The sequence below is a fragment of the Trichoplusia ni genome, chromosome 10, assembly GCF_003590095.1.
Source record: "Trichoplusia ni isolate ovarian cell line Hi5 chromosome 10, tn1, whole genome shotgun sequence".
NCBI classification, from domain to species: Eukaryota; Metazoa; Arthropoda; class Insecta; order Lepidoptera; family Noctuidae; genus Trichoplusia; species Trichoplusia ni.
This window is the reverse complement of record NC_039487.1, coordinates 8889859-8917785: the sequence shown is the minus strand read 5'-3', so window position 1 is coordinate 8917785 and position 27927 is coordinate 8889859. Positions and strand designations below refer to the sequence as shown.

At 34.0% G+C, this 27927-nt stretch overlaps 1 protein-coding gene across 3 annotated transcripts in view; it reads right to left on the bottom strand.

Annotated features, from left to right (window-relative positions):
- Positions 1–4776: 4776 nt before the first annotated feature.
- The window catches only part of LOC113498366, a 108266-nt gene continuing 85115 nt past the window's right edge, over positions 4777–27927 (bottom strand). For all 3 annotated transcript variants that reach the window (XM_026878377.1, XM_026878376.1, XM_026878378.1), the window contains 3 exons: positions 21260–21386; positions 7236–7345; positions 4777–7129 (listed from right to left, as the gene is read on the bottom strand). In XM_026878377.1, the coding sequence (XP_026734178.1) occupies positions 6755–7129; positions 7236–7345; positions 21260–21386 (612 nt within the window). In that variant the 3' untranslated portion in view covers positions 4777–6754. The remainder of the gene's footprint in view (positions 7130–7235; positions 7346–21259; positions 21387–27927) is intronic.

The window sequence follows — 27927 nt, the reverse complement described above, 5'->3', positions numbered from 1 at the left end:
AGTTCTTATAGCTGTAAAAAGAAAGCATCAATACTGGCAGTCTAAACTGCAACTAATTTGCAGCAAATATTTGATATTAAATTACCGTTTCCTTCAAAAAACCCCTCAAAAATATTGGAATATTAATATTCGACTTTGTTCTCAATTGTGATATTCATTCCGTATGAAAAATCAGTTTTATCAGTATATTATTGGTTGTTTCCAGTCACTCTTCTCTTGAACCAAGTATCCATTGACGTATCAGTTATTTGCCGACCACTTCAATTTCCTTGTACCAAGAGATTATTAAAAACTTCAACTTGATAGAGGGTTATTACTTTCATACTTATGACCCTTTGATATTCATTTGGAAACCAATATTTTGCGTTAATTTTTAGATCGTTTGTCTGTCTTTTATCATTATTCCAATCTAGATAGTTTGTGATTATTTCAATCTAGGTGTTGCAAATTACAAACCGATAATGATTCCACGGGAACATAAAGCGAGATATAACAATCTTGTTGTGTTAATCCTGTCTAGAAACTATTATGTGTACCAAGTTTCGGCTAAATCCGTTCAGTGGTTATTGCGTGAAAGAGGAACTATACATACATACAAACTTTCGCGTTTATAATATCACAGTTTTAGTCAGTACTCTATATTACTTAATAAGATTTCATTGTAAATAGCCTTTAAGAAATTTAAATAAATGATTTGATGTGATTTGATTTGATTTGAGTAGGATATTTATTAAAATATTTTAAACAGCATTTGTCTGAAGCGATTTCAGGAAACAATAATTAACATCTGAGATTGAAACTTATAAAAATATATGCAGTGATAATATTGAAATCTTCAAGTTCAATGAATTTTTATCTGAAATTCAATTAATCAAATGAGCATAGTTCATCCGAACAAGTTTTGATCCATACAATTTATTGAATAGCTTCATCATATTCTTATTCATTCACATCCTGAGCCCTTCACAAGGAACTCCAGACAATGCAACAATGCAACACTCTTACACACTTATACCCAATTGTAACACATTTCTTAAGACCACGTGCTTAGTTCTTCAAACAGATCTTAACGGTCACGGATATTTGAAAGAAAGTGCTTCTGGTCAGTATAGTTATGGAGAAGTCTGCTGATATTTCACTCGATCCCCTAGTTTATGCTCGCAGCGTCGCGCGCTTGGATACAGGCACATAAAAGTAGCCAATGTTTTAATCTAGGCTGTCAGCTATCACCAATTTCATCGAAATCGGTAAAGCCATTTGGGAGATATTCCTCAAAGTTGGTATAATTACTGACCTTTTTTTCGATCGTCAAGTTGTTTGTTACGATGCTTTCAAGAAATCCTCTGGGAGTTGCAGTATATTCTACAATATCGTGACTGTTTCTTATTATTAAAATTTATTAAAAAACACCATAATAGGAAACTTCGATTTCAAGTGCTGCAATAATCAGAATTCCACGACTACGTGATTCTCATTCAACTTCAAAAGAGCCAGAAGAATTTCCCAAAAATTCCGGCTACAAAACTACCCATCCTCATAATGAATAAAAAATCTGTCGGCTCTACTTTACCGGTAGGTACAGGTTGTGGCCGAGGCCAAATGTTTGGTCAACGTGTTAACGTACCCTAGCTGGCAGGCTGGTCTGAGGATCCCGATTATCGTACTATTAGTTTTTGGAATTTCTGCCCCTTTCATTCAGGTTTTGAGGTGAATGTAGAGGAAGCAAAGGACTTAATATTATTTATTTTTTACTTTTTTTTTCTGATACGAGAGTTACGTTTCTTTTTCTCTAAAAAACTAAGAAGGAAATATGTGTTCTTATATCACTGCATATCGTATCAGTTAACTTATCAAGGCTTAATTCAATCATAATTCTCGGAACGCTACCCCTTAAAACTTATCTAAAAAAATTAAGTAGTTATCTAACAGTTTAAAACGATAATGCATATTTAATATGCTTTTAGCGTACATAAATAGTATTAATCGTAAATTAATATTCTCGCCACATATTTGAGAGGTTCTCGTACACCTGCATGCCTGTGGTATGCAATGGCACGTTCTATAGACTAGTTAACACATACATCAGTACATATGTTAGTATCGACAAACATATTAATTGACTACGTATGCGGCGGTGTGCTCTTACCCGAACTTGCTTATTACACTTGCGCATAGAGTAGGTGACGTTCAGAGGCGACGGCTGTGACTTTAAATATGGAGAGCTGATGTTTTGTTTAAGAAGTAGTGGACGTACCTACGCATTTGCTAAATAATTTAACCTGCTAAAATTATTTTGGTTCTAAATTCTAACTGAAAGAACAATATGAGGCTTAAGACACAATAAGAGTCTCTTTCTTTAATATGGCTATAATTTTAAAAAGGGAAAAAGAAATTCATTTTTCTAATATTTTATATTCTTCTACATTTTGATTGAATTAGTTACTTTTTGCCTTAAATTTTATAGTTAAATTAAGTTTCAGGTTAGCTAACCGACGTAATTAGTAGAATAAATTGCATAATATTCCAAACGTATCAATCAAAGAAATACGCGTAATCGTAAATCAACGTGCATAACAAAAATTGCAAACCCGTGCAAGTCTCGTGTTACTACTGCGTACGATAACAAATCTGTTAATATAAATATTAAAACGCGATTTTAACGCTATTAATATTGTTTGACGTAGATTAATATCAAATATCGAAAATAAATGGAAAACTATACAGTAGTACATGAAATGTAAAATATATGGAAGGGAAAACGATTAAAGACGAGATAGAAATTAATTGCGGGTTTCGATTTCGATTTTATTTAGAAGCTGCGAGTGCTATTACACTATTCAATGGTAAGCCTATAGACCCAGATTTACTTAAAGAAATACTAAAATGATAAAAAAAAATGATGAAGTGGCTGTCACAGTTTGGTAAGTCAATTCTAAAACTAAGAATAAATGTTACATACTTCAGACTATCCTGCCTGTCTGGGTCGAAGATATATTTTTTGTGCTTTGTAAATAACATAATACATATTCTATTCCAGAAGGAATATATATGAGAGCATAGGATCACGATTAACCAATCAACTGGTGCTAGGGCTCACGCCTCAAAGTATTTTTGGATAAAAAATAAAATTAGTTATACTCAAATTACGTAAATCGTATGACGCAACAACGTATATGGCCTGCGTGTAAAAAATAATGACGCAATTTCAAATCGATATAAAGATGAAGAAATAATACGTATTATTTTTTAATCTGCTGACATAGGTGTGTCTAATCACGACACTACGCTTGCAACAGTTCGCCTTATATCAAACATAAGATAAAAACTGAAGTATTAATAGAACTAACATCGCGTCCAAGACATAATTTTGTTAGAGGGGTTATGTTATGTCTAGATCGGTATTGTCCATCCATATCTTGTACCTTTGCAAATGGTTAACAAAATAACATGGTTTATCAGCATAGCTTCAATCCGGAGGGACTGAGAAAGCGAGACGTACGCCGTCTCGCTTTTATGACGAAGAGGTCGGCATGAACAAGCCTTTTCATTCAAACTAATTATTCCTGAAGTTAGTCGCCAACACAATAAAGACAAATATTAGGGGAAAGCGTAAGAAAAAATATTAAACGATAAAACAACATCTCAAAACGATTCGTTGTTTAATTGATTGAATCTTTGGAACAATCAATGAATTAACTTAAAGTTAGAAGTCTTGAAAGTGAATCTTAGAATCCAGTCTTGACTATTTTGTCCAAGTAAACAAGCGATTAAGTTAATATTTCCTTACCACATTTTATTTGGAATCCTCTTGAAGCTATTGACCAAACACCGTTGTACCAGATTCCAAATGTCACTACCACATCAATATGAATTCCTAATATGTCAATGATTTGAACAAAAAAGACAAACAAACACTTGTTTAAATATCCACAAACACCAAAAACTTAAGATAGGTTTACTCAGAAAAATAAATTCATATATGTTTAATTTTCAGTTGTAGAATTTAAATTGTTTTTTTTTTGTTCAGTAATTTGTAATGCGACAGGAAAAAGTATTTCGCATTTTCTATAGTCCAGACGTTTAGCACGTATCTATTCCCACATTTAGGATACAAAAGCTTTTACTATTATTGAAGGCCTTTCTAGCAGTTACGGCTGCGTAGTTTTTCTAAACTACTTTTAATTTAACACACGTATAAAACATCCAGACTCACAAATGTTTGTGCTACGCGGGGATCAAACACGCTACACGTCGCGGACAAAGGGTTTGGTAAGGTGACTTTAACCACTCGGCTATGCATGAAGCCAGATAAAAATAAACGTTTTTTTTTTTCAATTACCTTTCTATCTATGATAAAATAATAGTACTAGCAAGTGTAATTTTTTTTTAATTTACAGCAGCATAATATTTATAAGTATTTTTCTAACAGAAGTAGTTGTTATCTCTGCGTTATCTTACTCTGTGCCTGACGTAGCTAGGTGCTAATCAGAGAGCGCACACGCGCGCGCCGATGGCATCACGCCCAGTTAGTCCCACTTTACCCTGTTTGTTCTAAATGTTACATTTTACCCGCAAACACCCTCTTCCGGCAAGATTATTGGAATCATCGCCTTTTTTGTGGCCGCACCCGTCCAGCTACTTTTGTGTCAATAGTCCTTAAGCCTTTATAAAATGGAGGATTTAAACTTTCATTCACGTTTCATTGGTTTTTAAATCCTTGAAGCTTTAAATGTAATAATTATTAAGGAAGTTTAAATAAAAAAAATAGACATGAAATGCGAGTTAAATATGATTTAATTTCGTAATTTTTCTTAGCAATTATATTTCGTTCTCAGCATCTGAATACTTATAATTAGACACAGTAATACATAAGTCAGTGTCACGTTATTTTAACAAATTTATTTTGTATTTAAGCGCATATTTTGTAAACTATTTTACACATTGTTTGGAATGTTTTAATGTCTTTTACAGTATGTCATCTATGTATTATTTCTATGGAATTATGTAGGAATGTAAAGCCACAAGAGATATTCTAAATGTGTTGACTGAATGGTGGACAACGGTTTCGCAACGTTTACTTTTACTGACTAATGCTGAACATTATAACGTTTGAACATGAGTATGTTCATTGTATTCCTGTGAAGTATTGTGTATCCTAATGTTCATAACGGTGCCACAAAGTTATTGCCTCTTGTACGACTTTAGGAACAGTTGAAAAACCTTGCTTGCTCGTTATCGCTACGGCGGGTCATTGAGTACTATAATGTTCCACATTAATCGATAGCTTTACTTACAATTTGAATATACACTGGGTACAGGATACAAATACTATATTTACTAAGTTTTTGGATGTACTTTGCGATCATTTTCAAGTGGCAAACAGTGTACGCGTTTGTTCAATGGTGGGCGCATTTGAAGTAAAATTTGGTGTCAAATTTCCCATTTCACTAAAATTATATTTGAATACTGCTTACTAGAAAATTACGTCATCATCAATGTTCCCCTTGAAAATGATTGCAAAAATGAATAAATTCTGTTATATTTTCTTAAGTTAAATATTTTTATCTACTCCAAGTTTACAGACAAAATTAATACACTAGTTATAATGCGAACACATGGTCATACACTGCCACCACACTATGGCACAGATCTTATTAAAATATTAAGATTATAAATGTCCTTTATATGTTTTCACGGTGACGAACATAAAGATAACAGCAGAACACTCGGCACTCGATGCTTTCACGTTTCAGTTCGGATCGGTACTGAAACTATTAACTTTAGTGAAACATTAGCATCGACAAACATCGACAAGATTTCGACAAAGGAGATTCAAATACCTATCACTCTCATACAAACTCTTAAAATAATATATACAAAGCGCTCGAAATCATACAAACAAATTCACATATCAACCGGAAAATATATTCAAATGAACATTAGTAAGGAAAAGTTTCAGTACATGGACTTAGTAAAGGAAACTAGGTCATAGCGACTGTGGCTAATCACAAGAGAGCGGTTGGTCGGATAGATTAAATACCCATAATTAAATACAAAACATTTTAATACAACTTTACATCTAACACCTACGTTTACAAATTTCTGATTAACTTTTGTTTGATAAATAAGTAAACACAATTATTTTTATTATATTTACAAGCAGATAACACGATCCGTACTTAATAATAAAGCGTTTTAAATAATAACACACTGAGAATTGACGTAAAGGCGTTTTTGCTACACTTAAGGCGAGCCAGCCGGAGCAATCGAAGGCTACATAGACTTACGACGCGACGTCGAGCGAGGTGTTGGGACGAGCGCCGCGAGCCGAGCGCGCAGAGACCAGCGGTGGTCCGGCCGAGCACTCGTGACTCGCGAGACTACTATTTGCTCTTTCCACAGAAAACCTTTTTTCCTTTTAGAGCACGAGTCCGACCGCTGGCACAAGAGCAAACGAGCGCCACGATGTTACACGACCTTAAGGAATTTCACAGCTCCGGGCGTCGTCCCGGCTCGGCGTTTTTTCCCCATTCAAATGTTTGCTCTCTCGCTTCAGCTACCATTCATGCGGCGTTTGAAACGCCGCGGCCACCGCGGCCGAGCTAACCTAACGCTATCCAGTCCACGTCACTGTAATAATACTGCGATAGTTGACTAATACTCTGTCCACTCACAATGTCCATCGACAGCTGGCAACGGAACGCGCGAAGCGTTGAAGCGTAAATGAGCTGCTAAGGTGTCGGGGGCTGGGGGCCTACGTGCCGTCGCAGTTCCTCCGCCGCTGATGCCGGCCGTGGTGGTGGCGTGTGCCGTGGCACGGCGGCTTGATGGAGTTCTGCGGCGGGGGCCGGAGCCTACGCTGCGGACGCCACTTGGGCGCCGCGGGCTCGCCGGCGCCGGCGCGCACTTTGTTGTGCCTGCTGATGTCGAAGTCGTGCGCCTCCTTCATGAACGAGAAGCACTTGTGCAGGCGCTCCGTGAGCCGGCTCTTGCCGCGCCGCATCTGCAAGCCCCGCCGGTTGAACCCTATGTAGCGGTCGTCGTTCTTCACCAGGTGGTATCTGTTGTAGCCGTCCACAAACTCCTCTTTGAATAGGCAGTTGGGCTGTCTCTCCGCTTGGAAGCGAGTCTGTTGACAAACAAACAAATTCATAAATACACAAACAACAAAACATGACTCTAAAAGAATATTTATAATGAGGCAAGTGTTTACTTTAATAACGTTTGTTACTTACCAATCGCCTGCCAACGAGCCGCGACCGGTTGAAGCACAGGTACATGTCCTGCACGGGAGAGTGGATGAGCAGTTCTAGGCTGAAACCGCGCGTACTGATGGTGAGATTCGCTGAAACAAGAGAAAACAAAAATTAATTTAAACATAACATTATTTTAAACAATACAAAATTCCTTATCGAACACCTGCGAGGAACTAATTATTATAACTTTAATTTGTTTATTCAAATTATTATGCCTATAAAACAAAACTAATTTAACTACAACAAACACCGTCTAATGAAACATAAATCAAACTTTCTTCCAGAAACACGAATTAATTAACTCATAAGAGTAGGAATTAATAAATAGAAAGTAAATATTCGAAGAATTCCCAATCTTTACTCCTGCTTATAGTAATTACCACACCCCAGGTGCATATTTTCCAATTTCAATCAACGCCGCTGGCCTCAGTCACGTAATAGATTCGATTTATATTGTAGAAGAGTTAGTCGAACGTAGTCAGGTGCAACAAACTAATCGTTAATGATATTTGAACACTAATAAAGTACAGAAATAAAATGTCGATAAATATTAATCTATTGCCGGACATTCAATACATGACGCGTAAGGTACGGCTTACATGCTGGGAGAAAGTTGACTACAATTTTTTTTATGTTTAATTATAAGAAAAGAAAATGATTTACGAGTAGGTTGCATATATTTTTAGATGATCTAGTGTTTGGATGTAGAACAGTATTTTTTTCAATAAGGTAAGGAAAAAAGCTGCGTTTATTCCGTACCAACTTTAGTACAATAAATCACATAAAATATAAACATTCGTCATTTAAAACAATTGTTATTTTTTATCTCATTTACGTAATTTGTTCCCAAGCGTGATATTTCATTGGAAGCTGACTTATCGTCCCTGACTTTATGAACTGAGATATATTTGCTGACAAATATTTTAGGACCACACACATTGATTAAAATTGAACTGATAATTGTAATATTAAATAACACCTTAGTTAGAATAATGTTTCATGAAAACATTGATACTATAATTTTAACGATTTTTTTTTTCTATATAATCGTTTACATCATGTTACTTGTGAAGACTAAATCCTTAATCCGATTCACATTAAATGACTAAAATAGAACATTTATATTAAGATGAATTATGTCGCCATGTAAGCCTCCACAACTATCGAAAGATAACACATATAGGGGCAAAGTAGGAGTTTGGAATTCCATGTCCAAACCCGATGGGACTTGAATACAAGAATTAATAAAAATAAAACTATGTAAGCAGTCACGGCCGCCCGTGACACCGCCGGTGTCATTTCAATTAACATTAAATGAAATAAAAATGCTGTGACTTGTACAGAACATAAATTCGTTATAATTTCGGTGTGACTGAATGAATTTGTATGTGAAAATGGATTTTGTGATGCATTACAACAAAACGCTTGTGACAGGAACAATTGATAGAGTTTAGTGATTTGTACTTTAATATGTTACGATGACATCATTCAGTTGGTTTGAATTACAACTTTTTAAGTTCAACGGAACAGAATTAAGTAATTATTTTCTTTAAATTAGGCAAAAAATTTGGCTTTGTGATCAATACTCAAAATTTCCGTTTATGAGATATAACTGTCTAATGTGGCCATTAAAAGGCCTTTGTTTTTAATAAGAGCATTGACGTATGGGTAAAAATTGTCACACGCTGGACGCCAGACTAGGACATTGCTGTCAAGACCAAAATTACAAAATGATGCGACGATGAAATGACATGGGATTCATTGATGATCTTTATTCTAATTCTAAGTAGCCAAAAATCAAAAATTCCAAAAAGGTTTAAAAAACGAAAGAGGCGTCCTATCACTACCGAACATTGACATTTCCTATAGGCATACAAAATAGGCATTATTCTATGACGTATTCTTGACAAAAGTACGCCTGAAGTATGTTAATCTCAGGGTATTAGAAACGTAATTACTTACCTAAACTTACCTAAACATTTTCTTTTGCTTTTATTGCGGCTATAAAAACGGCAAAGATAACAAGGAGCTGTGTTTAAAGGTTCTTACTATCTAATCCTTATTTGTACGTGAAGTTATCGTCGTATGTCTTAACATGATTTTACTTATGTCTGAGTCCTAAGATTAGTTGATATAACTCTGTTTTATTATAGTTAAAAGACCTTAAAGTTTTAATTACAAATTCGTCTGTTATAAACAAGAAACAAGTACCAAGTTTCACTCGTTAAACTTATGTTCTTTTCTCATAGACGTCATCATGATTACTCAAACACAAATGTTTGTTTACCGTGTTCTAAGTTGACGCAAAAACACGATTGAGAGTTTTAAAGTTGACCCTATGGGCCCTATGGCCGACTTTAGGTCGAAGGGACTTTCTTTCAGGCGTAACGAACCGAGTAAACATTGCCCAACCTCCGTAATAGGCTAATTTTGTAAAGACAACATAATCTCAAGTCGGTAAAGCAAACATGCTTTGAAGTGCCGACTGACGCTTGTAATTTCACTTAGGCTTCTTTGTACGGTCAGCGACGTAAGTTGAAAAATAAATCTAGTTAACCGAAGTACCAAAACTGTTCTCAGTTTTCGTCTTCAGCCAGTTATCGGTAAAACTTTTCTTTAAGAAACATAGATTGTCTCACAACCCCAAAGTAAAGTTATTGTTTTAAGTAGACTTGTAAAACTCATATTGTAAACGCATTTTTGTTGCTGATTGTACAAGGCAAGTGGTATTTCCAGGAACAAGGAAATAATTTATTGGACGCATGCGTGATGGGTAACGTCTTACAACTAGCGACCCATAATCACGTTTAAATAAGCAATTTGCTTGAAATTTCTTCATTCTTTTTAATAGTTCAATTTTTTAATTCATTTAGTTTTTACTTATTTTGCCTGACTGAACATTTTACCATAAAAAAACAAATGATTAGTATAACAAATAATAATGAGGTTTTATTTTCAACCTTTTTTATTCTCCAAGTTTCGCAACCAGGCACAAAACAAATGAAGATGTTAAAAAAATCAAAAAGTGATTTCAACGGATTTAGCACTTCCATAATACGATGTACTTTCTAGAAAGTGGTAAGTATAAATATTTGGTGGTGTTGTAACGAGCGGCCGGGTCAATGACTGGCTATCGCTACGATAACGTTATATCGATGTAATCTATACAATGTACTTGTTACCTGAATTCTAAAGGAGAATATCTTTTGTTGCTATCCCTATAGGACCAATATTTACTTACCTACCTTTTGTCTGTCTAGAAGGTAACTGGACAGCAATGAAACGAAAATACGGCAATATGACGTCACGTTTCGAAACAATTCAAAAAAATATGTTTTTTTATGACTTTATGCTTTATATTTATTCCAGACATTAACTTAATTGCCATCTTGTAAAATAGCAAAGAAGTTTTACTTTAATCGCGGTTGACAGTATACGAACTGTTTCTTTTTGTTGCAGTTGTGGAAAATAGACGTCGTTGAAAATAGTCGTTCTACGGCGTAAGTATACTACGAAGTCTATTAGGTTATAGCGGCAATAGAAATCAAACATATGAGGAAATTTCAAGAGTCTACCTATCTCGGTTAGTTCATAAGATACATCCTCCAAACAGATGGACTGACAGTCAGATAGTGTTGCCTCATAAAAACGAACGTTGCCTCTAAAATTTGGCCCGCAAATCCTAATCTTATATTTATAAACCCATCTAATTATAAATGACTAACACTTTTTATTTAATAATTGCATTGAATCATTTTCTATAAATAAAAAAGTAGTCATATAATGACATCCATTATCTAATATTAAATAACACATAATTAGTACTCAGGTCTAATTAAGGATTATAAATTATTCTTAATAATTTAATACAGCTTAGTGTTAGATAAAGACGCTATCAAAAATCGGACCATCACAGGTATACCTACATACCTTCATATGTATATTATGTATAAACTGATTTAATTAACGAAAAATAATATGAATGTAATCTGTATAATCCCATTCATTAATAAGCTGATTCCTGGGAGTGCCGAAAGTATTGACATGATAACATTGGTTTGATACAGATTGTGAGAAACTGTCCATTGAAAGGCCATCAATCATTAGTTAATATTGTATTTTGTAGTAGAGCACTAATTAAAAGATATTTTATCTTGTTTTTTTACATCCGTTTTCCTTGTTTTTTTTTAGGGATTTGTTATTAGTTTCGGTGTGTTTCCCTTGGTTAGACTGGTTGTCAGACTTTCAATCTTTTGACTACCTGTAACGACTGTCAAACATGTAAGAATTACAACCGGGACCCACAATCTAACGTGCCTTCCGAAACACGGAGGAACTCGTTATGACAGAGATGGTCACCTATCTACGGACCAACCGCGTCAAGCGTAGTTTAACCTGTGATCAATTCACTTATGCGGTTATAGCTGTTAAAATAAATAAATAAAAACTGAAATAGAATTTGTTAACGTTGTGCGTCGTGCACTATGTAATATTTTTTTTATTTTTCTCTGAACTTAATAAATAAAATATAATTATTTGTCATCTCGTAGTCTGACCAGCTCGTCTCATGTAAATATTCGATAGTATATACATAAAAATATATGACATTGTAAACAGCCTTGGACATTGTAAACAATACTTTTACGTAATCCACAGACGATAACTTTAATGAGGTTCCAATTGTCAAATAAGAGGAAAAACATTATTTGTGTAAATAAATATAAAACAAAATTAATGACCCGGTATTTTCGTCATTGAAACCTATATAGCACAGTGCCATAATCAAGGTATGAATTTTGATTCCATGTGCCGTTGCCCGAGCCCTATGTCAAAATATGTCTAATAGTACAAAATTCTTGTGTGTATGTTTGCTATAGTTAGTATAGGCTGTTAAAAAATATAGAGTCAACTCTGTTTCTACACTTAATAACTCTACTACCCTTGCATTAACTCTATTTCTAAATTACTACGAAGAGCGTAGCTCTGTTTACAGTAGTATTTTGTTTTTACATTATTATAAAACACTGACGTTTGATTTCAAATACTGTGAAAGCCTCCCCTTAAAATAAGAAGAGTCGTTTGACATGACATTTACCACGCCGGCGTGGCGCCAGCCCTATTTTAATTAACCAACCGGATTCCCACATACTAATTACAGTTGTTGATAAAGCGAAATCCGAGTCAACAGAACTGTCTTTAGATAAACGTATATAAACTGGTAAAGCGCGTACAACGCGTCTTAACCCTACGGATAGCGCTTGTAATCTGACCGAATCCGACAGGATACGGCCGCTGCGGTAGGTAAGTATTTGACGGGAATCTTGTGTTAAATTCCAGACCGCTTTGCTTGGGAGTTTGTTTTCATTGGCTTACGATATCTTCGGGGTTGCAAGAAAATGTGAAAAAGATATAGGTATATCAACAATTTTGGAGTTAAGAAATTTAAACTTATTTTTGAAGTGTGTTTTCATCTTGCTGATTGCATTTTACAAGCTTAATACTAACCAGGTTTAGAATTAAAAACAAATCTCTTAAAGAAAAGAACTCATGTATTTTTACTTTTCGGTATTCTGAAACAAAAATTGTAGCATCATTTCCAGGAATACTGTCATCTCAACTCTAAGTTCCTCAAAAGACGACACGTCAAAAATCACATCTAAAATTTTCCTTAACAATGGAAACAAACCCGCCTAGCGCCTTCCCGGCGACAGGATATGTACCCACAGAGGCACTGCAAACAGGGATTAGCCGCGCTATTGAAATCCTTTAGCCATCTCGCCTCCTGTCTCTTAATCCCAACAACTTCATAGCTTCAGACTTATGAATTATTCGTCGGCTCGTTTCCCTTTCAACATAGTAGGATGATATTGTAAGACTTGAATTACTGACGGATTTGTTCGCGCTGCTTTTGTTGGATTATCTTTATTTACGAGTACATTTCTTAATACTAGATCTGTAATGCGGGTTCAGGGCTGTATTAGTTAAGACAATTTTTCTGAGATTTCTTTGCTGAGACATTTTTCTAGTGTTAGAATATGTGTGATGATTTCTGGCAGACGATTTAGGAAATAACAAGACTTAAGTCGGATCTTGTAAAGAAAAATAAATGAGAGTTTTTACAATAATTGTCTTTTGTGCATACACTTGTGGACAGAAACGGTTCCAAATTAATCAATTTTGGATAAAACATTACAATTGAGTCATGATTACAATAGTCGTAGTTTGGACATCTGTAATAGCACATTGCGGAAGTATTGACGTGTTTGTGGACATTTAATATTTATTACTTTGTTTTAATTAATCTATTTGTACATATTGGGTGTATTCCGTTACAATTTACCGAGAATTGTTTTTTGGTGACATTCGTCATCAGTGCGTCTGTATTTTATCTCTCTTTGTGAAAATTACGTTTCAAATCACCATACCTATTCCAATATTTTAAAAAATATAGTTGCCAAAAAATTACTTCTGTAAAATATTACAAATTCATAACATTGAAGAACACTCATGTCGAAATGCGCTTATGAAATAGAAATTAAAAACAAAACGTGCTCAATTCCACGTATCGTCTCAACGACATTGGCGCAGCAATTTCATAAATGTATGTTAATTACAAAAATATCAACAGAGTATGAAAACAAACGCTAACGAGTTGTTTAATGTAATTATACAGTTGGTATGTCCTATAAAATGATGTGAATAAATAATGTGCATGTTCAACTATTCAGCCACAATGAGTTGTCTATTATTTCTTATATTATTACTCTATGGAATCCGAGCTATAAAACCTTCACACGTCTTTTCCTTGTCAATCTTCCTCGTGCACGTTATGACGTCACAAACAGTTTACCTACTTAACAAGAATCCTGACATTTGAGGTGGTTTCACATCGACGGTTTTGTAACAACGTTTAATAATTCAGTGTATCGAGTATCTATTTGAATATTACAAACATCACGCAGATGTCAAATATCAATACTTCAAATGTCATAAGCTACTTGTTTTGCGTGAACTTGAGGTGATAAAAAATGTAAAGAAAACATTTACTTAATGGTGTCGAAATTAATCGTTCACTTGTTTCTGTGGCTGTGAGTTCTATTAGTAACTTCATCTGTTGAATTAGGTGTAACCTGTAATAATAGATGTAAGATGTGTGTGTGTTAACTAAATAAATAAATTTGAATTTTGAACATGACGAAAAAAGGTTTCTTGTACCTTTAAAAAGTTATTTTTGGAACTCATCATTACTGATTCTTTATTTCAAGTGTGAGAATAGAAACGACTTAATGTTTCATAACCTTTTTTGCTTGTTAACGTAAGTAACAAGTCGAAATGAGATTTTAATTAAATAAGCATATTACTTTTGATTCTTGCGCAATGTTATGTTATTAATGTTCATCACATGTATCACATGTCATGAATCTCGTTTAAAGATGTTTTTAACGATCGTAATACGATAATTAGTGTTTTAGATTGTATCGATATTGCAGAAGTCTCGCTGTATATCCCTCAAAAATACAGAAACAACATATTCAACAAAATTTGTAAAAAAGATTTAAAATTAAGGAGAATAAAAGAATACACAACGTAATTGAAACCCAACTGTAATATTATAATTGGCCTTCTTTTTAACCACTTCCAGAGCGAATTCCGCCGTTTATATAACTCTGCATACAATAACACTAACTATAATTAATTAATTATAATTATTCATATTAAATAAACATGAGAAATTAATAAAGCCATATCAATTACAGACAATTCTAATGAACCGCATACCGTGTGCACCATGGATTCTATCTAATCGCTATAAGACTAGTAATACATTAGCTTAGATACAAATATCAGGTTTCGTCTAGTCTGACTAGATTATGTGACCACAAACATTATGTGGCATTGACACTAATACTAGATATGCCCGATACCTTTACAATATGAGAGGGCTACCACGAAAACCCGAAGTTGTGAATTAGGTACTTTCTAATTGCGTAGTTTATTATTTTATACACTTGCTCAAGGAGTGACAATGGTACCCTATTATCTGTCCGTCTGAAATCAGGATATGTATCATCAATTGCGATAGCAAGGCGGTTAAAATTTTCAGAGATGATGTATTTCTGTTGCAGCAATCAGGTTCCGCATTTGTGATTTTATTCAAAAAGTATAAAGGAATAATTTTAAATTGAGATAGGGCCTCGAATCTCTGACTACTACCTTAACGCACCAGTAACTTTACAAAGAGCTATATTTCGCTTCTTCGTCTTACGACGTCAATGTCGTGATTAGGTACGTGTGAGTTTTCATTCCGACTCGCCTTATTTATTTCGAGTATTGAAAATCAAATTGTCATCGAGTTTTATTAGTACACCCCTGAATTATCGGTGTTTACGTTGAATCTGGCACATGACACACTAGACGCCCCCTAGACTGATCTCAAATATTTGCAACAAAAGAGATAATTTCACAATCCTTATCTGATACTGGAAACGACACTTAAGGACGAGTGTGAATTTCGACACATTTGACATATTTTTTTATGGTGACTTGGCTCAGTCATCGTCTTTTGTTTTAAAAGTCTAATCGATAAAGTATATAAATCTTGGCTAAGTTTGGTTCCGTTGCTATGACAACAGTTTTGTTTTTCCTGCTTTCTTTTCCGCTATACATAAACGTTTTGGCATGTCAGAAAATATTCTAGAAATGAGTGTCGAACTTGCACCATAAACTACGTACTTATTTAAAGATTCTCAACCACAAAAAAAAAAAACGAAACATTAAAAATAAAAGCAAAAAAGATTATTTTTCCCCATATTACTGCATGAAACCTTCACCTATTAATTTCTGTTTAGAGTATAATAACCCGATTACCTATGACTAACGTGTCAAATAAATCTAGACAGAAAGGGAGTAGATATCTATGACGTTTCACCAAAAAACTATGTCAATATTGCACTGGCAATTTTAAAACGTATCTGAGCCAAGCAAAATTGATCTTTAAACTAAGGTCCATAAGACTTGCCTGGACAGCAACACGTTATCTTGTGATATGTTTTGGAAGGATTGTCGTAGCTATTGGATTCAGGTCAAACGCATACATTGATACCGAATTGACGCGTCTTGGAGATACGATAAAATGTGCGTATCCGATGTTTTGCTAGACTTTACGACTTCTTATGTTTCTTCATTAATATAAACACCTTTAATTAAATTTAGCAGTAGATAAATAATAAATAAAGATAAAATATGTGTCTCGAATCTTCATTTTAAAGAAAATATAAAAGATAAAAACAAGAGTTATTAGATCAGCAAAACTGACGTAGAAAAAAAATCCTCTTGAAACCTAGATTAAAACATAACCAGAATAACAAAAGTAAAGCATTTCTTGTGTAATATTATTTTACATTATTACGTAAAATACTAATGAAACAACTCCAAGTTAAGCGCCGGCTTAAGTCGAAGCCGAAAAAAGTACCAACAGCGCACATTCTTTCAACAATAACAATAACTTGATCCCTGCACTGTAATGTTTACGAAACACATTTTTTTTTATTCGCGAAATTAGCACTGGAAATACACGGACCACCCAACAAGCAATTGCTTCGAACACATGTCCCAATAACAGCATAAAGTAACAGATAAACTGTATCTGTCTGTTATTTTGATAAATTAATGTGCCTGAAATTCCTATCAAGTTGTATTAATTGAAATACGTAATAAAAACAATGATAAAACTTTGGCCCAGTTGATTATGATGCATGGATATTGTTTTATTAAGAAATATTATTATGTGTCTAGCATTCTTGAATAATTTAGGCGGTGTTGTCTTACCCTTTAGTCATACATTCAACTGCATATTTCAGACCATTTATGATGATACACGATGGTTATCTAGTGATGGAAATCCTGAGGACTAGATAGAGTGGTTAAGAAACCAAAGATTTTTTTACAACTTGTAGCTTTCTATTCTGTTTACCTCTTTGCTAAATAAAAAAACAAAAATCCCTATGTATAATAGAGATATATCAACAACAATAAATAAAATACATGAAGTAGTAAAGAGATGTTTGTTCACCTTTACAAGAAAATACCACAAACAAATACGCATACGCAAGTCACGCCACTTGCCTACTTATTAACAAAAACATCAAATGTTATCAAAGAGTTTCTCGCCGTTAACTACAACAAACAAACCGATTATAATCGATACAAATTGTTTGAGAAAAAAATACGGTACGTCCCTAATAGGGCCATCGAAACGTTTTCGAGGAAATAACATTCGAATTTCGAATCAAGAACGTTTGTGTTTTTTTTCGAAGCGCGCGCAAATTACATTAATAATTCTATTAAATTAGACCACATTATTAAGGGGTCGTGCGTGTGGTATATTTTTTGCGAAACAGAGGGCCTTATGGACCTTTATTATTATGTTTTAAACGTAACAACTTAATTTAGGTAGGCGCCGCACCGCCTACATCGATTGATTTCGTGTAATTTTCGTTCCGCCAAACAATCTTTCGATGAATTGCCACAAAAAATAAACCACCGTGCGAGTTATCAACGTTTAAGAGCTTGCGATGTTCTTCAAGAAGTTTACCGTACAAGCGACTGACTAATATTTAAGTCGCTGTATTTACAGTAATAGTAGTACATATATAATTTTAAAATATTCAAACTAGAGAGCCAATGTAAGTTGCGGTTTAGAGACTACGCATTATGTAAAACGGCAATTTGTTAAGCTGATGATGATGAGTTTTTCGTCGAAATTATACTTAGTAATATACGCAAGTGACAGCAGAATAGTTTTGTATCCATCCTTATTCGCCATAAATAATTTGAAGTCATTCAAAGAGGTTATAAAAAGTACTACTTCCTCAATTGCTTTTGTGAAAGTAGATACATCAATGGAACAATTATTTGATTAATGCTCTACATTTAAATTACTAATCGAATAATAATCCCATTTGTTATTAAACCTGTTCATTGGTGACATAAAACGTCATAAATATTTATCCAAGTTACATTTTTAAAGCCTGAGGCATCCGCACTGTTGCCGTTAGTTCCAACCAGACAGTGTTTCTAACACGATGGGAATAATTAAATTTCGTTATCAGTGCCTTCGAATCTAATTTTAATTAAAAAGCGTCACATATTTCACGCGGTATTCGGTGGTAGGCGGTGCAATGTGTCCAGCAAGTACAACCGACCAAATTGAGTTGAACCACATACCGTTAGCATTTTCGTATGTACAAACAAAAATTAGAGGCCCGTTTAATCTGGCGATGCAATATTAAATCGTTAAATTTAATATTGGCTGTGTAGTTTCTTTTATTGCTTCACAACTAACACGTATGCTAACACGGGTCAAGTGATTAAATTTTTTACTCTGGCAACAAATAAATGTTTATTCTCACGCGATTATTGTTCATATTAAATTAATGGCTTTCCGCTCTGTATTATTTATTGACGTTATGTAAAAAATGTACGTAATGTATAACATTATTGAGCGTCGGCATTTTATAAGTGGTAATTTTGATATTAGAATTTACGATCAATTTAGTTTTTAATGAACTGTGTGTAGGTGATGCAATAAATATAAAGTAAACATCTTCATAATTAAATTAAGTGTCAAAACGCTGATATGAAACTGTCGCAGACTTTATTAGGTCACTAGTCGTATGACCGTACGTTTGCAAATAATGTGAACTTCACAATAGTACGATGGAACACTCTGCATAGCCAGACACTTAAAATACTGGCAATAAAAAGCAATATCGACTCTTTTGTGTTTGCAGTTAAGCTCAAATTGCAAAATCAGGTATTAGGGATCGCAATTATAAAGATAAAGTATTCACCACAATATACCTGCATGGTTCACAATTATTATCCATCCCTTTCTGTGATTTCGATCAGATCCCTTTGCTTCAACCCATTATTAAACGATACGGGTGCATACTAATTATAATAATAAAAGAACAATATTTAAAAAGGAAAACAGGCCATAAATTACCAAACCAACGAAGATAAACAAAGATTTTTTTTTTTGCTAAGATGAAGATTACGAAATCGCCTCCACGATTTTTTTTAATACAAAATGCAACTATAATTTTAAATAAATATTTCTAGTAACACTTAACATCGAATCTCCAAAACTAAACTCACGAAAGGTGAAAGTATTAAACTAATGACGCAAAAAATTGCGTCTTACTTCGAATAAATATTAAGTAATTCGCAAGTAAGAACAGTATTACATATTCACCAAGACTTTCATCAAATAATAGAAAAATGAGAGGCCCTTCACCGCTCCACGGCTTGCTTAAAAGCCAAGTCTTGTACAAATAGAAAAAGTCCTCGATTTATCGCCGATGTCGTTAGGGGAGTTTTTGCAAATGTTTTTGTAGGACTGAGAGAAATAATGATAGAAAATAACCAAAAAAGCAACAGCGACTTAAATTATCGCTGAGTTTTATTGCAAAAAAACTCACTCGGTGAGACTTTTTGTCATATATTAAAGTAATAGCTGATTATAAAAAGGCGATGAAAGGTGTGAGCTAACAAGAAATACGTTGAAGTAAACGCTATTAAATTCCGTCATTATGGAATCTCGAATAAATCTTACATGACTTAAAATTAACTTTGTAATTCCTTATAGGTAAATCCAAATCCAGCGAAAATCATTTACTCAAACGATGAATACGAAATTTCCCAAGTTCGTATAGCCTGAGGAACAGAATTCAAAGAGTAAGATATTTCGCTAATAAGCGAGTCTTAAGTGCGAAAGGCTCGAACAGTCACATTTCACAGTAGTAACTCCGTAGCAATGCTGTACCCGTTACTGTATCGCACAGTGGTCTCTAGTTCCCTACCTGTTGCGGTGACTGGCCATTGACCCGTCAAGTATTGACATATTCCTATAGTTTCTCACGTATAGCCCCTACAATGCTCCGCGCTTTTACTGTGTTAGCAAAATACTGGCTTCATCGTTGCATCTCTGTTCGTTTGATTTTAGTTGGCTTACATTTTTGTCTTCGAAAATTAAAGACAAGAAATGTGTATAATAACAATTTGTTTTGTAATTGTTATCTACTTGAAAATCCTGTTCTCCTTTCTTCTTTATTGTAAGAGAAGACCTGAAATTCCTCAGAGAACCTATGACTTTGTTGAGCGTCGCATAAAAAGCAATCAGGGGATAAAAATCACCACGCCTAATTAACATAGTAACGAAAAAACGTCAATTATAAACTTTATGATTCATGTTAAAACAATTTTCCGGAAATCGAAAGTAAATCAGTATTATTACCGCGAGAACCCACAGCTGAAGAACAATTCAAATTCAAAACTCGAAAATCAATATCCCTAACAGAATGTTAATGAAACAACACACCTGGTTTTACCGCCTTCGATAGTGATTCTCAACCTTTTGCAGTTGCGGTACAACACCACAAGCTTTCAGTTAAGGCAACGATAAAATATTCTGTTGAGTGGCTCGGTGAGCCCCAGGTTGGGCACTCCTGATTTATAACGACCACTTCCAAATGAAACGCTTGATTGACGCCAATTATTGTATTACTTATTCACGTCTGATGTCTGTATTGTCTTCGTGATTGTAATTCAATTGGAGGTAATTGATAATTGTAATCGGGCATCGTGAATCATATCAGTGTTTGTTTTGGAATGCCGAGTCTGATTTCATGCTATTTTGTGGCATCCTATCTCGTATCTATAATCAGTAGAATTTTACAACTGTAGAGGTTATGTGTATTGGATATCGTGCTATAAGAAAAGTCGTTCCGTTTACGACACCATTTTAAACAATTAAAGATTTGTCCTTAGATATAACATTGCTTCCATTGAATATTCAAATGATATAATTTATTTAATTTGCAACACACATCATGTCTTATAACCACAACGTTATTACCTCTTTAATATTTTGATATCTTCTCAGTAAAGTAAGCAATAAATGGTAAAATATTAACAAGGATGTAAAAACAGAAGGTACTTACGCTGGTCGTTTCCATCGGAGCGAGCCATGACGGTACCGTTTGGAAACACGTTGACGTACATATGGGAGCACTGGCTGTAGAGGCGAACCGACCGGACCATCGATGGCACCGCACCGCAGATCACCACCTGTAAACCAACAAAAACACCAATGTAATCTTAATTACACATGACAGCAATAACCCCGCACTAACTGAACGTATTATTCAATTAGAGGAACGGGTACAAGATAAGTATTCAATTTGATGAAGTGCAGAAATAAATTCACAAACGATTCGGATTATTTTAATTTATTCAGCTTATCGTGAATCAGGTTTGTAAGGGTGATAATTATGAAAATTACCAAGCACGACAAGATCTCTTAATACACATTTAGTAAGCCTACCTAAGGCTACTAAATTCATAATCTTATTGAGCCATTTCGTGTGTATACTCGTAATGAAACACAGAACTGGATATTTTCGCCGCTATCGGTGTTCGAACAGACTGATGGTCATGCTAAATTGCCGATGCGATAACATTGTGCCGTAAAACACGAACTGATTTACGCAAGTATTACTCATGTCTTTTAATGGTCTACTTTGGACTGTGTCACAGGAGTGACGTAACACCAACGTAAGTTGAGGAAAACTAAATCTGCATAGAAAATCCAATATCGCGGTAACGGATGTTGTAAAATGGATTGCGGTTTCATCGTCATTTGATTAGAACTATACTTGTTGACGAAGGAAAGCGTGTGATGTAAGTATGGATGTCATAGAGAAACCGCCGAACACTCTCCTGCTGCGTGTGGTCTATTCTACCTCACTCTAACAACTAAGTGTCAAGTCGTTTAAATTAGTTTCCTTATTCTGTTGGTGCTTTCACCGGGATTTTAATGGCGCCAGTGTCGACCGACACCTCATTACGCAGATATTGATCAAACCTTATCTCCTATGACCTTGCGAACTCCACGAGTTGAGTTGTTGAATATTTTACTCGTTAACCCCGAATCACGACTAAATTTCCGTCTAATTTCCTTTGCCAGATCTAGACCTTTTTTTGTTTACAGCAACAACAATATACCCACATTGTACTTACATCTATTTCATCAATTACTCTAACCTCAAATACTGTTGGTCATCTTGGTGTTAATTTGAAATGATGCCCAGTCTCAGAAAACCCATACTTATTATCGTCATATTGAATTTTGTAATTATTACTAGAAGTCTCGAGCCACGCGTCGCAGGCACCACAATAAGGAAACAATCGATCGTTTTAATGGGTCAGCCGTGCTCAGCTAATCCGTCAGACTGAGGGTTCAGATTGCCACGTTTAGGCAATAGTAAATCCTATTTAAATGTCATTCAAAGTTGATTTTTCTTATTTATCTGGAGTTGATTTAGGCCCTTTTATAACTGTACTGGCGGTGTCATATTCAGGTGGGAAAGCATAGGCTACCGCGACGCGGTCACTATTCAGCCATATTGCATTTCACGTGAACTTTTTGTAAACAATACTGCATTTACTTTTTACTGTTGAATGTTTAAGTTATTCGAATTGTTGTCGTTGCCATAGCAATTTAGTTAAACCAATACATATATATGCAAATGAGGTAGATATGTAAGTTTGAACAAATGTGTATATCTCGAAAGCTAATGTTACGAAACTTTAATTAACGAAAAATACTTTTTGGTATTTAAAATCTTGACACATAATCATAACACGTCAAAACGAGTCATACTTAAAAGTAACGGTCGCGTATCCAAATACGATGTGAGAGTTAATTATGATAATGGAATTTACAGAAATTTTCATGTATTTTTAAAAAGTAAAGAACATTATATCTCATGGGTTTTTAATAAAACGGTATAGCATATCTTACAAACTGGTACCACAGTACCGTGCGCGGCAATAAACCTCTACGATATTTACATAAAATAAATAATTGTATGGTTATCTCAATTAGTTGTAGCATCATAAGATTATTAAACTTTGTACACTCGATTTTATTATGATAATTAATCTTGATATCGTATCTTAATGCTGTAACTTTGTAATTTATGTTTTCCGAACTGTTATGAATATTTACAGAATCGATTTACTTTGACTGTTTTTATTTATAGCCTTTTTAGTTCAACTTATGGTTGGGAATAAATGCTCAATATATTTTGGACTTTTCTCGAAGTTCCTTCAATAATTTGGCTCTTTGGTCAATTGCGATCGGTTAAACACATCCTGCGGGATTTTGCTATGGACTTTTATATTCAGGATTACCTGATTCGTTGCCATGATAATTTCTTAATTAAGTCTTAATTCTTGTTTACGCCTGTTCCGAGTATGGACTGCAATTATTGAATTATCAATTTGGAGGTCACTGATCGTTCTGTCATTGGGCTTATCTTGGTCGACCCGAGCAAACGCATTATTGACGGTTGATTACATGTCAACCAACCAAAACTATCCGGTACCAAGTGTATCGGAAATTTTCACGGTACGCAGCACAGATACCGGTGCTCAAGAGCATGTAATATTTAGTACTTTACATCAGAACTTAATTGGTTAGATACTCATTTGATGTTCGATTATTTTGGATACAGATTAATTTTGTTGATCACCGTTCTGGAACTCTTGTGCGTTTTCGAGTACTTTCCTTTTAAGCAGCTTAAGCTACGAGCTTTTATGTACCGATAGATAATATTGGATGGATTTCAGTCTAAAATTATTTATTAAATTTAAGTATGTGCTTGTACGCGGCCTAAACTTGCGTTTCACTTTTACACACTTGTATCTAACATTGAAGTATATAAAAGAGAAAATCCGGCAAAAAGGAAAAACTAGGTAAATAAAAGCATGTTTCGTAAGGAACTTATTTCATCAGGTTTGTCGTCAACTGAAACCGTATGCACAGATTTTAATATAAACCAACTCGTCACATATTATGTATTTTATGCATTATGATAAGATGTAGGTGTGAAAAATGTTCACTATACTCGATAACGTAATTTCTTAGCATTGCATTCGTGATATATGAAAAAAAGTGTTTGATATGACATCGAAGGTTATTATTATTTTATTGTCTGGTTTCGAATGAATCCGGGTTCATCCAAATTTATTGAGGGATTTATGTCACTTGATGATAGTTTGACAGGTTTTACTTGAAGTTAAGGCTGTCTTTTTTGGGACTTCAGAGTTATGTTCGTAATGATGTGGGGCGTCGTAGGTCAAATATTTCAATTGTTATTTTATACTTAGGTACCTGTCTATATTTATCGAAATAACTGTTTTTTTACCTAAAGATTAAAATGTCTTCTATAACTACGTACGATATGTGTTTTTTAATTTTATCTTGACAATGATAATTAATCAGCCAGTTTAAGGATGACTCTTTGAATGCCAATTTTGAATATCGATGCGAATGCAAAAAAAAAATCACCTGGACTATCTTAGAGGAAAATTTTATCCGATTAATAAAGTGTTATCTGTAAATTATCATTTTGTACATCAATATTAATAATTTAAAGACCTTTGGCTATAGGTAAGTAGCTACTTTGGCTAAACGGATAACCGAGCAAAACGAGGATAAGCATCGTTACCAAAAAAACGTTAAAAAATATTAGTTCTTAAGTGTAAAAAATATTAGTTAAAAATACAATATCTGAATTCCGTGAAGAAGTTATTTTCACCGATTTTTTCCTTTAAACATTGCCTTAGTTTTTTTTTTATATTTACTCAATTAATCTATTTCTAAAGAGTTTCCAGATGAACCGACGACCTGGTGAAAACCGCTGGGTCCCGTTGGATGCAAATGGCAACGAACCGGTCGCGCTGGAGAAATTATGGAGAGGCCTATGTCCAACAGTGGACTGCTATAGGCTGAGATGATGATGATGATGATGATGATGAAACAGTTACTCTGACTACTGATCAAATTACTGGCTACATATTGGTGGTAAATCATTATAAACACGCTTATTATATATTAGATACAGATTAGACCTGAACCACGCGACTAGATAACGTAATATAGATAACTGTTTTACTGAATCATGCTACCACCATTTAAGTCTTAGGTAGTTATTATTTTGATAAAGCTGTCTATGTGTCTACTGACAATGTTCCTCTTTTTAATTGTTTTGTGCACAAGGTAAATGAAGATCTCAAATAATAAAAATTGAGATTGAACGGTAAAAAAAATTGATGGTGACTTTTTTCGCAACACATTGAGTGAAACACATTATTATTATTTCTGAGGCAGACACGTTAAAAGTAGTCCATGTGTTAATCCAGATTCCAATTTTCTCGGAATCGCTTACGGCAACAAAAGTACATACATATAAATACAGAAACTTTCCGCTTTATTATTTCTTCAAGTTCTCTTAAAACTCGTCTCACTATAAATAAAAATGATAAAATTATCTCTATTCCTAAATATGTAAGTCAAAATGCAAAACATAATAACCAAAGAGGTTTTATCTCAAACGGCTACAGAATGCGGATTTCGTGTCATAGGTTAATTTATTTGAATTTCGTTTATTTTGATTAGTTTAAGTTCGGTCAACGTTCAAGTTCATAATTTAAGAAATATATAATTCACTCGATTTTTATATCGATTTTTAATTAGCATAGTCTTCACGAGAAACGTGAATCGATACTTCCGTATTTGAATGACGAAATAAAATCATTTTTGTTTTAAGTATTATGATTTCCGGATTGTTGAAAGAAGACCTATAATATTCGTCAATAAATTAAGTTTTTAAGAAGTTATACGTCAATGAATCCAAAAGGTTAAAAGACACAACACAATACATGTATTTGTTGTTTAGTGTAAGTTTCAAACTCAAAATGTATTTTACTATAATCCAAGACTGATGCAAAATAAATGTTACTCAATTTATTATATCGAAACGTTTACCTACATATCGATTACATAGGTATGTCAGTCGATACCGGGCGATAAATAAATTATAAACGAAACAGCCCAATACCGGCCGTAATTCTTAACCGAAGGAAATTACTTATGCTGTAATATAAATGTGATTTATATATATGTATATTAATGATTGTTAATCAGTATTATCGAGACGAGAATCGAATGATTAGTAATATTCGATACTTTTATGGGAAAAATCGATAAACGTCGAGGTTTGAAAGAAAATGTTTGTGTACAAAATGATATTGTGTGTCTGATTAGTTTTATTAAAATGAGATATTTTAGTTAGTGACACATCACCAATGACCCTATAATCTAATACTTTGCTGTATATTTTTTTTACTTTATCACGGAAATGTGATTGACGGCGAGTAATGTTATGAAGACAAGTCATTCTTGTTCACTTGGCTGTTTCGTTAGTCGATCTTTTTCGTGGTATCAATGCACTTCAAGTCGATAATCTCGTATTCCTGATAACCCAGATTCGGGGCACACGTGTCACGGAAAACTCGGAGATAAAGAAATCGCGTTAAAGTGTTATGACCTCGAATTTGAAGTACGGGCGCTACATTTCGATTACTTTCGATACAGTGACTAAAAGTGGCTTAAGTTTGAGAAAAGTAAACCTTAACTAAAATTTAATAGCTTTTATTTTTTTTTGGACTATTAGTAGATATTCATCGTCCTTAATTTGTTATAAATAAAATTAATTACTAAATAAAGTAATAAGACGTTATTCATGTAATGGTACGATATTAAATCTTATAATATAAACAAAATTTGCAGCACAAAACGCATTTTTCAAAATTTCAGTGATAAAAATATCTGCCCTAAATTTTACATTCATTTGATGATTTCAAGACTATATCTACCTTTGAAGAAATTTCGCTAAATGTAAATTTATTCTTGATGAAAAATAATGACTTATATGTTCAAAAGATTATATTATCAATTCGTGCTTACGTTACACTTAGCGTATCATTTACTGAATCATAAATCGTGTCAAAATCTGATTCCATTTATCAGTCTGTCATGGACACAATAATTACAATATTTCAAAGATCATTAGCATTTGTTTTTGTCAGCTTTTGTTTTAATCTTACATTTTAGTAGTTGAACAATGAGGACAGAATTTGGTGAAAGTGGTCACTTTGTCTATAAGGAGATACCGACATTAGTTTCAAGCTGATTTTAAATTATGAATATGGTCAAAAAATCAACAGTGTCTTTATGAGTTTCTATATTTTCTTCTTTACCTTGCTTACATCTTTCTAAATGCTTGAATTTTACGATCGATAAATCCTTAATATGGTCAACGTATCGAAGACCTTAACGTAATACTGCGAAAAGAAATTTAAATTCAAAACAAAATCATCTTAAACGATCTAATATTACGTAATAACATGTTTTATAGTAGGCTTTGTAATTGAAAAACTTATAATAAGGGGTGTTCAATAAGAGCAAATTTCTTCATCGACAGCGTGGACTGTTTGCGTATGTAATCATAGCAAATGATAGTGCCGGCTAAACTCTCCTGTGATGTCCCGTTCATATAGAATGCGTTCGCGGAAAAATAGCGAGAGCTTTGATTATTTTTATAGCAATTCTAAGGTAAGTGATGATTACTTATGATAATGAGTGGGAATAGATGGTATATGTAGTTAACTAGATACGGTATTATATTTGCTGTTGGAATACTACACTCAAGTATATACTACAATAAGATAATTTACTCTCGTTTCTGAGTTGGCCAAGAGG